General features: G+C 51.6%; 1 protein-coding gene across 2 annotated transcripts; it reads left to right on the plus strand.

The window, feature by feature from the left end:
- FBXO40 (F-box protein 40) lies at nt 1–13,754 on the plus strand. 2 transcript variants are annotated; one of them, XM_073577003.1, is made up of 6 exons: nt 1–604; nt 7,204–7,273; nt 7,387–7,450; nt 8,408–8,455; nt 10,470–12,362; nt 13,229–13,754. In XM_073577003.1, exons 4-6 carry the CDS (start codon nt 8,453–8,455, stop codon nt 13,427–13,429), a joined length of 2,097 nt encoding a protein of 698 aa, XP_073433104.1. In that variant the 5' UTR covers nt 1–604; nt 7,204–7,273; nt 7,387–7,450; nt 8,408–8,452; the 3' UTR covers nt 13,430–13,754. The 2 variants fall into 2 exon arrangements, with proteins under 2 accessions (XP_073433104.1, XP_073433105.1); XM_073577004.1 differs by lacking the exon at nt 7,387–7,450.
- Nucleotides 13,755–14,817: the final 1,063 nt, after the last annotated feature.

Genomic DNA, 14,817 nt, shown 5'->3' on the forward strand with positions numbered 1-14,817 from the left:
CTAATTGTCTGTATTTCATGTTTATTTTATATCCAAAATACACAAGACCTCTGTAATTCCTCTCCATGACTTTGCACCTATAAGTTACTATGTTCATTCTTTTTATTCCTTTTCTTCATTCTTTTTCGTACGTCCCTAGACTAAGATCCTGCAAAACTGGTAATAGAAAAATGTAAAAAAAAATTAATTATGTTCTCTCCTGGTCATGAATGGGTTAATGTTCGGAATCACATTCTGTAACTATGGAGCCCAATGATCAGTCGGGTCGTGTAATCCAGGCTCACGGCTCGGGTTGTGCACTTTTTGCAGATAAGACTTTTATTAGCACCGGACAATGATGCGGTGAGTCGGCCCCGGTGTTGTCGGTGACTCGGAGTCTGTTGTTGCCCCCTGAGCTGTGCGTTATACCCCGGACACGGTCACAGGAGCGGCCACTGTGCTCAGAGGGTTAATGGGAGCAGCAGCAGCCATGTAAGCGGAGACTCCACCAGCTGACCGGGCGGCTATTTATACATGACCTGTCCGGTGTCACACGGCGAGCGACTGCACAGCCACCAACATGGGGGCGAAAGAAGCAGAAAAGTGACCGGACCCCCAGCGACAGGTGAGGTGGCCAGAACGGAGGGGTCTATGAGGGCAGCACACAGGGGGCAGAGACTGCGATATAAGTGCGGATGTACACGGGTACCGGGGGCACGGCACGAAGGATACACACTGAGAGGGCACCGGGGGCAAGGCACGAAGGATACACACTGAGGGGGCACCGGGGGCACGGCACGAAGGATACACACTGAGGGGGCACCAGGGGCACGGCACGAAGGATACACACTGAGGGGGCACCGGGGGCACGGCACGAAGGATACACACTGAGGGGGCACCAGGAGCACGAAGGATACACACTGAGGGGGCACCAGGAGCACGAAGGATACACACTGAGGGGGCACCAGGGGCACAGCACGAAGGATACACACTGAGGGGGCACCGGGGGCACAGCACGAAGGATACACACTGAGGGGGCACCGGGGGCACAGCACGAAGGATACACACTGAGGGGGCACCGGGGGCACGAAGGATACACACTGAGGGGGCACCAGGGGCACAGCACGAAGGATACACACTGAGGGGGCACCGGGGGCACAGCACGAAGGATACACACTGAGGGGGCACCGGGGGCACAGCACGAAGGATACACACTGAGGGGGCACCGGGGGCACAGCACGAAGGATACACACTGAGGGGGCACCAGGGGCACGGCACGAAGGATACACACTGAGGGGGCTCCGGGGGCACGAAGGATACACACTGAGGGGGCACCAGGGGCACAGCACGAAGGATACACACTGAGGGGGCACCGGGGGCACAGCACGAAGGATACACACTGAGGGGGCACCGGGGGCACAGCACGAAGGATACACACTGAGGGGGCACCAGGGGCACAGCACGAAGGATACACACTGAGGGGGCACCGGGGGCACAGCACGAAGGATACACACTGAGGGGGCACGGCACGAAGGATACACACTGAGGGGGCACCGGGGGCACGGCACGAAGGATACACACTGAGGGGGCACCAGGGGCACGGCACGAAGGATACACACTGAGGGGGCACCGGGGGCACGGCACGAAGGATACACACTGAGGGGGCACCAGGAGCACGAAGGATACACACTGAGGGGGCACCAGGAGCACGAAGGATACACACTGAGGGGGCACCAGGGGCACAGCACGAAGGATACACACTGAGGGGGCACCGGGGGCACAGCACGAAGGATACACACTGAGGGGGCACCGGGGGCACAGCACGAAGGATACACACTGAGGGGGCACCGGGGGCACGAAGGATACACACTGAGGGGGCACCAGGGGCACAGCACGAAGGATACACACTGAGGGGGCACCGGGGGCACAGCACGAAGGATACACACTGAGGGGGCACCGGGGGCACAGCACGAAGGATACACACTGAGGGGGCACCGGGGGCACAGCACGAAGGATACACACTGAGGGGGCACCAGGGGCACGGCACGAAGGATACACACTGAGGGGGCTCCGGGGGCACGAAGGATACACACTGAGGGGGCACCAGGGGCACAGCACGAAGGATACACACTGAGGGGGCACCGGGGGCACAGCACGAAGGATACACACTGAGGGGGCACCGGGGGCACAGCACGAAGGATACACACTGAGGGGGCACCAGGGGCACAGCACGAAGGATACACACTGAGGGGGCACCGGGGGCACAGCACGAAGGATACACACTGAGGGGGCACCGGGGGCACAGCACGAAGGATACACACTGAGGGGGCACCGGGGGCACGAAGGATACACACTGAGGGGGCACCAGGGGCACGGCACGAAGGATACACACTGAGGGGGCACAGCACGAAGGATACACACTGAGGGGGCACCGGGGGCACGGCACGAAGGATACACACTGAGGGGGCACCAGGGGCACGGCACGAAGGATACACACTGAGGGGGCACCGGGGGCACAGCACGAAGGATACACACTGAGGGGGCACCAGGGGCACGAAGGATACACACTGAGGGGGCACCAGGGGCACGGCACGAAGGATGCACACTGAGGGGGCACAGCACGAAGGATACACACTAAGGGGGCACAGCACGAAGGACACACACTGAGGGGGCACAGCACGAAGGATACACACTGAGGGGGCACCGGGGGCACGGCACGAAGGATACACACTGAGGGGGCACCGGGGGCACAGCACGAAGGATACACACTGAGGGGGCACCGGGGGCACCAGGGGCACGGCACGAAGGATACACACTGAGGGGGCACAGCACGAAGGATACACACTGAGGGGGCACCGGGGGCACGGCACGAAGGATACACACTGAGGGGGCACCAGGGGCACGGCACGAAGGATACACACTGACGGGGCACCGGGGGCACAGCACGAAGGATACACACTGAGGGGGCACCGGGGGCACGAAGGATACACACTGAGGGGGCACCAGGGGCACGGCACGAAGGATACACACTGAGGGGGCACAGCACGAAGGATACACACTAAGGGGGCACCGGGGGCACAGCACGAAGGACACACACTGAGGGGGCACAGCACGAAGGATACACACTGAGGGGGCACCGGGGGCATGGCGCGAAGGATACACACTGAGGGGGCACGGCACGAAGGATACACACTGAGGGGGCACCGGGGGCACAGCACGAAGGATACACACTGAGGGGGCACCGGGGGCACAGCACGAAGGATACACACTGAGGGGGCACCAGGGGCACGGCACGAAGGATACACACTGAGGGGGCACCGGGGGCACGAAGGATACACACTGAGGGGGCACCAGGGGCACAGCACGAAGGATACACACTGAGGGGGCACCGGGGGCACAGCACGAAGGATACACACTGAGGGGGCACCGGGGGCACAGCACGAAGGATACACACTGAGGGGGCACCGGGGGCACAGCACGAAGGATACACACTGAGGGGGCACCAGGGGCACAGCACGAAGGATACACACTGAGGGGGCACCGGGGGCACAGCACGAAGGATACACACTGAGGGGGCACCGGGGGCACGAAGGATACACACTGAGGGGGCACCAGGGGCACGGCACGAAGGATACACACTGAGGGGGCACAGCACGAAGGATACACACTGAGGGGGCACCGGGGGCACGGCACGAAGGATACACACTGAGGGGGCACCAGGGGCACGGCACGAAGGATACACACTGAGGGGGCACCGGGGGCACAGCACGAAGGATACACACTGAGGGGGCACCGGGGGCACGAAGGATACACACTGAGGGGGCACCAGGGGCACGGCACGAAGGATGCACACTGAGGGGGCACAGCACGAAGGATACACACTAAGGGGGCACAGCACGAAGGATACACACTGAGGGGGCACCGGGGGCACGGCACGAAGGATACACACTGAGGGGGCACCGGGGGCACAGCACGAAGGATACACACTGAGGGGGCACCAGGGGCACGGCACGAAGGATACACACTGAGGGGGCACAGCACGAAGGATACACACTGAGGGGGCACCGGGGGCACGGCACGAAGGATACACACTGAGGGGGCACCAGGGGCACGGCACGAAGGATACACACTGAGGGGGCACCGGGGGCACAGCACGAAGGATACACACTGAGGGGGCACCGGGGGCACGAAGGATACACACTGAGGGGGCACCAGGGGCACGGCACGGCACGAAGGATACACACTGAGGGGGCACAGCACGAAGGATACACACTAAGGGGGCACCGGGGGCACAGCACGAAGGACACACACTGAGGGGGCACAGCACGAAGGATACACACTGAGGGGGCACCGGGGGCATGGCGCGAAGGATACACACTGAGGGGGCACGGCACGAAGGATACACACTGAGGGGGCACCAGGGGCACGGCACGAAGGATACACACTGAGGGGTCACAGCACGAAGGATACACACTGAGGGGGCACCGGGGGCACAGCACGAAGGACACACACTGGGGGCACAGCACGAAGGATACACACTGAGGGGGCACGGCAAGAAGGATACACACTGAGGGGGCACCAGGGGCACGGCACGAAGGATACACACTGAGGGGGCACAGCACGAAGGATACACACTGAGGGGGCACTCGGGGCACGGCACGAAGGATACACACTGAGGGGGCACGGCAAGAAGGATACACACTGAGGGGGCACAGCACGAAGGATACACACTGAGGGGGCACCGGGGGCACAGCACGAAGGATACACACTGAGGGGGCACCGAGGGCACGGCACGAAGGATACACACTGAGGGGGCACCGGGGGCACAGCACAAAGGATACACACTGAGGGGGCACCGAGGACATGGCATGAAGGATATACACAGAAGGGGCAACGTGGACATGACACCAAGGATATACACTGAGGGGGCACGGCAAGAAGTATGCACACTGAGGGGGCACCGAGGGCACAGCACGAAGGATACACACTGAGGGGGCACGGCAAGGATACACACTGAGGGGGCACCGGGGGCAAGGCACGAAGGATATACACTGAGGGGGCACGGCAAGAAGGATACACACTGAGGGGGCACCGGGGGCACAGCACAAAGGATACACACTGAGGGGGCACGGCACGAAGGATACACACTGAGGGGGCACGGCACGAAGGATACACACTGAGGAGGCACGGCAAGAAGGATACACACTGAGGGGGCACTGGGGGCAAGGCACGAAGGATACACACTGAGGGGGCACGGCAAGAAGGATACACACTGAGGGGGCACCGGGGGCACAGCACAAAGGATACACACTGAGGGGGCACAGCACGAAGGATACACACTGAGGGGGCACAGCACGAAGTATACACACTGAGGGGGCACCGGGGGCACAGCACAAAGGATACACACTGAGGGGGCACAGCACGAAGGATACACACTGAGGGGGCACAGCACGAAGGATACACACTGAGGGGGCACCGGGGGCACAGCACGAAGGATAAACACTGAGGGGGCCCCGAGGGCACGGCACGAAGGATTCACACTGAGGGGGCACCGGGGGCACAGCACAAAGGATACACACTGAGGGGGCACCGAGGACATGACACCAAGGATATACACTGAGGGTGCACCGAGGGCACGGCAATAAGGATACACACTGAGGGGGCACCGAGGGCACAGCACGAAGGATACACACTGAGGGGGCACCGGGGGCACAGCACGAAGGATACACACTGAGGGGGCACCGGGGTTACGGCACGAAGGATAAACACTGAGGGGGCACCGAGGGCACAGCACGAAGGATACACACTGAGGGGGCACCGGGGGCACAGCACAAAGGATATACACAGAAGGGGCAACGTGGACATGACACCAAGGATATACACTGACTGGGCAATGTGGACATGACACCAAGGATATACACTGAGGGGGCAATGTGGACGTGACACCAAGGATATACACTGAGGGGGCACCGAGGACATGGCACGAAGGATATTCACTGAGGGGGCACCGGGGGGCATGGCACAAATGATATACACTGAGGGGGCACCGGGGGCAGGACACAGGAATATACAGGACTGTGCAAAAGTCTTAGGCAGGTGTGACCGCCCGTCACCTCCATCATCAGTATCTGGTGACCGCCCGTCACCTCCATCAGTATCTGGTGAGCTCCCATCACCGCAATCATCAGTTTCTGGTGACCGCCTATCGCCTCCATCATCAGTATTTGATGACCGCCCGTCACCTCCATCATCAGTATCTGGTGACCTCCGTCCCCTCCATCATCAGTATCTGGTGACCGCCCGTCACCTCCATCATCAATATCTGGTGACTGCCCTCACCTCCATCATCAGTATCTGGTGACCCCCTGTCACCTCCATCATCAGTATCTGGTGACCGCCCGTCACCTCCATCATCAGTATCTGGTGACCGCCCGTCACCTCCATCATCAGTATCTAGTGACCACCCGTCACCTCCATCATCAGTATGTGGTGACCGCCCTTCACCTCCATCATCAGTATCTGGTGACCGCCCGTCACATCCATCAGTATCTGGTGACCGCCTGTCGCCTCCATCATTAGTATCTTGTGTCCGCCCGTCACCTCCATCACTTCTCGTCACCTGTACGCTGGTTATAGAGGATCTCGGCAGGAGATTGTGCCATCTTGTATCACTGACCCCCGATCTATGATTCCTGGGCGGACCCTTCTGTGTCTGTTTCTGATCCCACACAGACTGGATGATGTGAGATCGGGCTCCTCGTTATTGGTGGCATTGGCTGGATGTTGGGGGTTGTTGTCCGGCTGCACATATTTATCATGTAGCGCCATCAGGGTATTCTGCAGACGGACAGCGACCCCCAACATCCAGCCAATGTCAGTGTAAGAACGAGGAGTAAGAAGGATTCGCACAAACCGAAGTTTCCGTTCTTATAAATGAATCTGTTTTGTTTTTTTTTGTGAAAGTTCAAAACAGATAGAAACTAAAGAAGTAAAAAAGAAACCATTGAAGTGAACGGGATCCGGTAACTGAATGTTTTATATCTGTTTTTCTACTGCTCAAATGGATTGGTGAGAATAGCCTAAGCCCTAAGGGCTCATAGAAATACATGGAGGTGGTCACGCTCCAGTCGGGAGAGTATCGACCAGTCCGTGCATTGCAGTCTGAGATTGGACCGATTTGCACGGACAACTGAATGAGCCCGAAGTGTTTTTTTCTTATTTCAGGCAGAGCTGAATTAACAGCTACACACCTCAGTCCTGCAGTGCAATGTCCTTCATCCTGATGCTGCTCCAAGTAAGTATTTAATCTAACCCCAGAGCTGGATTCACAGCAATACCTCTCTGTACTGCTGTACAGCATGATGCTGTTGATTACTTTTAAGTGCTTTACTTTATCTCACACCACAGTGCTGGATTCACAGCTACACTTTTCAGTACTGGGGTATAATGTGCTCCATGACACTGATTTTTGGTAAGTGTGTTTTATCACATCCCAGTGTTGAATACACAGCTACACTGCTCACTATTTCTGCTCCATGTCATCCGTGCTGCATTTAGTGACTGTTATCTCACTCCAGTGCTTTATTCACATCTACACTGCTAAATGCTGCTGTATAATGTTCTCTATGCTACTGCTGCTCTTATAGTAAATGTTTTATCACATCTGAGTGCTGAATACAAAGCTACACTACTCACTATTGCTGCACAATGTCATTCATGCTGCTGTTGCTGCATTTAGTGACTGTAATCTCACCCTGTACTCACATTTACACATTTCCACTGCTAAATACTAATGTATAATGTTCTCCATGCTACTGCTACTCTTATAGTTAGTGTTTTATCACATCCCAGTGCTGAATACACAGCTATACTGCACAGTACTACTGCACAATGACATCCATGCTGCTGGTGCTGCATTTAGTGACTATGTTATTTCATCCCAGTGCTTGATTCACATCTACACTGCTTAAATACTGCTGTGTAATGTTCTCCATGATACTGCTGCTCTTATAGTAAGCGTTTTTACTCACTTAAAGCCTGGATTTACAACTACACTAGTTAGTACTATTTGATAATGTCCTCTATGGTGATGCTTTTTCTAGTAAGTGTTTGTCTCACACCAGAGCTGGATTCACAGCTGCATTGTTCAGTGCTGCTGTGTATTGTCTTTCATGCTGCATCTGAACACGTGCTCAATAGAGAGCGTGAATCCATCATGTCTTGAGTTTGCAGTGAATAAGAGACATCACAGCTGATAGTCTCCACCTAGTAGCTCAGAGATGATTGAAAGTTAGAAAGTAGAAAACTGGTGAAAATTCAGGATATAAGGAAATCTTGTTATTCCTTGTGCACACAGGACGGCTTACTCTGAGCATTCGCCTGAAGCAGTATTGTTTTCATGATAAGTTATAAACTTCTCTATTCACAGATGAGATGTGAATAATTCTTGACTGGAGGTGAAGACTGACCGACCATGGTGAGTGCGATCAACCAGTATAACTACCATAGCACCCATCAAACCAGTGGTCTCTATGGAGCAGTCTGGTTTAGGGCCGTTGTCTCACAGTTTGCTATGTATCTTCACACTTTGCTGCATTTTGCTACCTTCATGAAAACTGCTTGTACTGACCTTGAGTGACACTTTCTGCTCTTGTCACATCCAAAGCTCCTATAATTCATTGGGTCATAGGAAATTAACTGGCATCTGAGCTTTGGTAGTGATTGGAGTTATACTCCGTATGTACGGTATATAAAAGCATGCAAGAACATTGGATCTAATGTTGTGAAATAATAGCAAATGCTGGTTTCCAGAACTGGATTTACAGCTACAGTGCTCAGTCCGGCTATATAATGTCCTCTATGCTGCAGCTTTCTAGTAATTGTTTTAACTAATCCCAGTGCTGGATTCAAAGCTATGCTACTCAGTACTACTGTTTATGGTTCTTCATGGTTCAGCTCTTATAGTCAGTGTTTTATCTGAGTGTTGTATTCACAGCTACTACACTGTGCAGCTGCCTAGTAACCGTTTTTCACATAGTGCTGTATTCACAGCTAAACTGCTTAGTATTGTTGTATATTGATATTGATATCTACTTGTAAGTTTTTCTTATCTCACCCCAGTGCTGGATTCCCAGCTTCATTACTCAGTACTATGGTTTACTATTTCCCATGATTCAGCTTTCCAGTGAGTGTTTTATCTCACTGATTGCTGGATTCACAGCTACATTGCCCAGGAAGCAGCCTTCTAGTAAGTGTTTTATCGAACCAAATGCTGGAATCACAGCTACTATGTTTAGTACAGTTGTATAATGACCTCCATGCTGCTTCTTCTTCTTCATATTATATGTTATTTTATATAGTAACTAGCTGAAGAGCCCGGCACTGCCCGGGCATAGTAACTAACTACGGTTAGTTATAACAAATTACAATGATTATATCTATATATATAAAGCTGAGTGTATAACCCCACCCACTCCGCATAGCCACATTCACTATAATATCCCACATCATCCCGTCAGCCAATGCTACCGGACTACTACCCCTAATATCTCACATCATCCCGTCAGCCTGGGGTCAGAACCAAAGCGCTGGATGGATTTGCCCTAACTTCCATACCGGAGATCTCTTTAAGAAAAGCCTGGGGTCAGTACCAAAGTGCAGAGTGGATTTGCCCTAACTTCCATACCAATGATCCCTTTAAGAGGGAAGATGTGCGTACGGGATGGAGGATGTGTGATGGGGATATGGGCAGGGAGGGGGGATTCATTTCTGTCGTGCTCTCTGCTCCTTTCAGGGGGGGCAGACAATGGCTGGGAGCTTATGTTCCCAGGGATGCTAGATTTCTCCCACCATGTCTGCTGAGGTGTTGTCAAGTGGGAAAACTTGCTCATAGCAACCAATCACAGTTCAGCTACTTTTAACCAGCGCTGGTGAAATGAGAGATGCTTAGTGATTGGTTGCAAGGAAAACTGTTGCTCATAGCAACCAATCACAGCTCAGCTTCTTTTGAACAGCTCTGGTAAAATGAAAGATGCTTCGTGATTGGTTGGTGATACATACATACATTCACTTTTATATATGTACAATACAAAATAATATTGTGGTACCATGTTAGCCAGAAAAATAGATGTAAATACTTATGTCCCCCCAAAAAATTGAGAAAAGTATTCAAGGAGTGATACCTTTATGGACTAACCAGAGAAATTATATTTGTAAGCTGTCAGGACTCAGAAGGCCCCTTCATCAGGCTGGATTACAACTCTCTTTACAGTAATTCACTTGTAATCCAGCCTGATGAAGGGGCCTTCTGAGTCCTGACAGCTTGCAAATATAATTTCTCTGGTTAGTCCATAAAGGTATCACTCCTTGAATACTTTTCTCAATTTTTTGGGGGGACATAAGTATGTACATCAACTTTTAAATATAGAGATAGCTTTACATTAAGTTTTATTAAATAAATATTTTTACCTCTGTTTTTTAATGACCCTTAGGGAAGGACCCAGCGGCCTCCACCTGGACAGCATCGGCACTGCCAGAACTGCTTCAACAAGCGCTGCAATGCTCCCATCAATACTGGTGTCTCCTGTGTTGTAATCAACTGCAAGCTGCACTGTGGTGCCACCTTTCACATGTGCAAAGAGGAGGAACATCATCTTCTGTGCCCCAATGAGTGGGTGCCTTGCTTGAACTCTGTATTTGGCTGCCCTTTCTCAATGTCCCGAAGCAAACAGGCGAAACATTTGAAGGTCTGTCCAGCAAGCGTGGTCTGCTGCTCCATGGATTGGAACCGCTGGCCGACTATCCTCAAGCCTCAGACACTCTACAAGAATCTCCTGCAGGAGGAGGTTGGAGAAGAATGTCTGGACGTGGCCCTGACATTGAGAGACCAGAAGATTCTCTTTAGCTCCCTGAAAATGGCCGAACTTTATCCAGAACTCTCTGAGGATCCAAAAGACACAATCATTTTAGGTCCATCTGAGCCAGAGCAGGAGGAGGGTGCAGTCGGGGGTTCAGATCCAGAGAAGGTGGACAATGGTCAGATGGTTGGTCTGACTCAGTATGAGCGAGAAGCCTTGGCTCGAGGACAAGACAACATGGATTTAGATAAGTTCAAAGTGTGGGACACTATATTTAGCAAAGAGATGAATGCAGCCAAGTATCTGCAGTCCAGTACTGGTCCGACTGGCAGCAAACTCCCTGATGCAAGCAAAACGCCCAGCAACAAACCCAAAACAGAAGCCGAGAAAAAACAAGAACCAAACGAAGGCAAAAAAGCAGAAGGAGCTGCGAAACTGTCAATGGCCGATCTCGAGAAGACAGGGTTTGCTCCATGGCAAGATGGCGTCCTGGAGAGACTGAAAACTGAGGTGGATTGTGGGAGTTTTAACATGTACCTGGTGCACCATGGCAGCATGCTGATAAGATTCGGACAGATTGCCGCGTGCACCCCCAAAGAGAAGGACTTTGTTTATGGCAAACTGGAAGCCCAAGAGGTGAAGACTGTGTGCACCTTCAAGATACCGACCAGCTACTGCGGCAGGAGGGCGAAGCTGGGAGATGACCGCAGCAAGAAGGAGAAAGCTGAGAAACTGGTGGACACCTCCGACCTGGGAGTCCCAGTAGACAAGTTGCCACTGACCGAAACTATTAGCACTACTTTATTAGTGGCTCTCGAGAGGGAGCTGAGGGGTCACACGGTGTCTCAGATGAAAGCGCTCGATGGCCTGCTCATTGACTTAGGAACCCAGACCTACGACTTCGGAGTTGATCCTTTCACCAACAAGACTGTTCTATTAGACCTCCTGGCCGAGAAAAAGATGAGAAATTTAGGTCTGTACTTGGACATTGAGAGCGAGTGTGTGAGCACGAGACACAACAAGTCCAACTCCTCCTTTACTTTCTCCTGTAACCTCTTCTTCCGCCGGGACGAGTTTGCGTCACATTTCAGGAATGTCCACTCGGACATACAGTCCTGCCTGGACGGGTGGTTCCAGCAACGTTGCCCTCTTTCCTACTTGGGTTGCACCTTCATACTGAACAGGTTTCGTGCCGCGGGGCAAAGAACACAGGTCATCTACAGCAAACACATGAAGACGTTTGCAATGAAACATCTGGTGGATGATACTTTATATGAAGGTGTAAGACCCAATCTGTCCCGAAGCCACCGAGGGAAGAGCAAGGACTCTCTCAGTAACCTGCCGCTGGAGGTCCTGCAGCACATCGCTGGCTTCCTGGACAGCTTCAGCCTGTGTCAGCTTTCACAGGTGTCGTCCCTCATGAGAGATATCTGCGCCTCGCTGTTACAGGAGAGGGGGATGGTCCATCTGTACTGGGAGAAGAAGACTTACTCACATGGAGGAACATCATGGAGATGTCGAAAGAAGGTGGGTAACTGAAAACATAGATATTGTGCAGGCAGATCACACTCCTGGAGAGGAGGCCAGCTCTGATTGGTCCATTTTGCTTCTGGCCACTCCCCAGAGGAACAGAAGTGTCCACAGTTAGGGTCATGGAAAGAGGCAGGAAGCAAACATGGGGTCATTCTGCCACCATAATGGAAGGTCCGTCTTATTATTAAATGTGGGCCGAAACATATATCCACATTTTTAATTATAAGAAATGTTGCATTACATAAAAACTTTACAAATCGTTTTGATTAAAAATCTTCCGTCTCCGCAGAACGATGTGTCTCCGTAGTTACAGACTACACACGATCTCTGTGTAGTCTGGTGTGACTGTCGTATTCTCATCCATCCGTTCCATCATTCTGAATTCTTCCACCAGCGCAGGAAAGCGAGAACTGCAGCGGAAATTTCTGTATTGGATCTTCTGCGTGTGAATTTATTGGATTGAAGAAAGTCTGACGACACCGACTACAATACATTGTAGTCTGTTACCATGGAGACACAAAGCGGAAACAAAATGGTTGAAGATTTTTATTGAAAACTATTTGTAGATTTCTTTAATTTTCGATTTAAGATGACTTAGAATAAAATGTCCTATTTTTTGCTAATATTTACCCCAGGACCGAAGAGCTCGCTGCTTGTTTTCTCCGGCACTCCTTTTCCACAATCCTTTGGACTAATGTCCCTCCCCATTGTATTCTTGCTTATATCTTCACCTTCTAATTCTGAAAGGGATGAGACCTACAAGATTTGACCCCTCTCCCCAAAAGCTTGGCAACCATTTTTTTTGCCAAGCACTATTTTGATTAACCCTTCATGTTGCCAAAATGTTCCTTGTGTTTCAGGTCTGGAATTTCAGCAGCCTCTTCTCGCCAGTACAGCAGTGGACACTCGCTGACATCGCCTCCATGTCTGAGCATCTGAAGGTTTGTCCTTATAACACCCCAGAGCAGAAGAAGGATCCATTCCAGCTCCCCAGTCTGTATGGCCCAGAGGAGGCACAGAAGGAAAGCCTGCTGAACCTGCGGAGCAAGCGGAGGTCGTGATCGACCACACAGGCCACACCCACTGCAGGGGCGGAGCTCGGGAAAGTCATCCGCTAAGGAGTGCAGCAGCACTGCCTCTCACCCGCCCACAGAGGTTTATAGAAAACTAGAATCAGATGGACCCATATGATTACGAATTTAGGATTTCTCATCAATATGAAGGAAGCTGAAAAGTTCTACAACTTCCCCCTACAAAATGATCCCGACTCATTAATTTTCTTTTTTTTGTGTTATGGCATTCATTAGTGGTTTTTGTTCCAAATTCTTGAAAATGGCGCCCGCGGGTTCAAGAATTTTGCTCAAAATAAAGAAAATGTTCTGCCTATTTGGCTCTGATTCACCATTTGTGCTTTTTAAGTTACCGAACTTTTCTTTTTAGTCTTGTCGTATTAGTTGCAGTTTTTTGCGTCACATTTTTCAAAATTGCCCCCGCCGTTAATTAATTTTGCATAAAGGAAACAATCGTCGTTATTTTTGTCTTTGATCCATATTTTGCAATAAGTCTCACATTTCATAAAATGGTGCAAACACTGCGTGAAATGCGCGGCGTCCATAACATCACTCCGGGGCGACACGGGACGACGATTGCAATGTTTTAAAAAGTCGCCAATGATGGATTAGCCGGAAACGCCAAACTCTGCTCACAATGACGAACACAAGAAAAAAGAAAGTAGAACAGAAAAAAGACTTTAAAAAGATGCAAATTAAAGGAAGAATGAGATTAAATTGAAAAACTTGCGAAAACCCCCAAAAAACGAGACAAAAACAGGCGCAAATGTGATAATGAATCGGGTCCTTTGTCTCTTACTTTCTTTACACTCACGATTCGTTAACTTTTCGCTCACATCGCTAAGATTTCTACCATATAAAAAATAATTAGGTTATCGCTCCGGGAGACTTGGGGCAAGAAAAATGTGACTTTTTAGAGAAGCTGCAAATAATGAACTGACAGCAAAAATAGAATTATACTTACGGGTAATTCGGTTTCTTAGACCCTCCACGACAGCACACAGGAGGCTGCCGCCCCATCCTAATTAGACAGGAAACAAGAGGTTTAAATAGCCTTCCCCTTCCTCTATCCCCAGTGTCTTCCAAGGACCACACAGAATGAATGCTTTCATTTTTTTTTTTACACCAAGGAATTAATGAACATATCGTTTTAGGGGGGAATTACCCGTGCTGTCGTGGAGGGTCTTAGAAACCAAATTACCGGTAAGTGTAATTCTGTTTTCTCTAATCCCCTCCACGACAGCACACAGGAGAAATACTGAAGAATAAAAGCTGGGGAGGGACAACAGCCTATAGGACTTTCCTGCCAAAAGCATTGGTCTAATCTGTAGTGTTTAGTGAAGGTATGGACCGAGGACCAAGTAGCAGCTCCGCAGATC

Source organism: Dendrobates tinctorius, unplaced genomic scaffold, assembly GCF_039654945.1.
Source record: "Dendrobates tinctorius isolate UK_male_01 unplaced genomic scaffold, ASM3965494v1 ptg000054l, whole genome shotgun sequence".
NCBI lineage: Eukaryota > Metazoa > Chordata > Amphibia > Anura > Dendrobatidae > Dendrobates > Dendrobates tinctorius.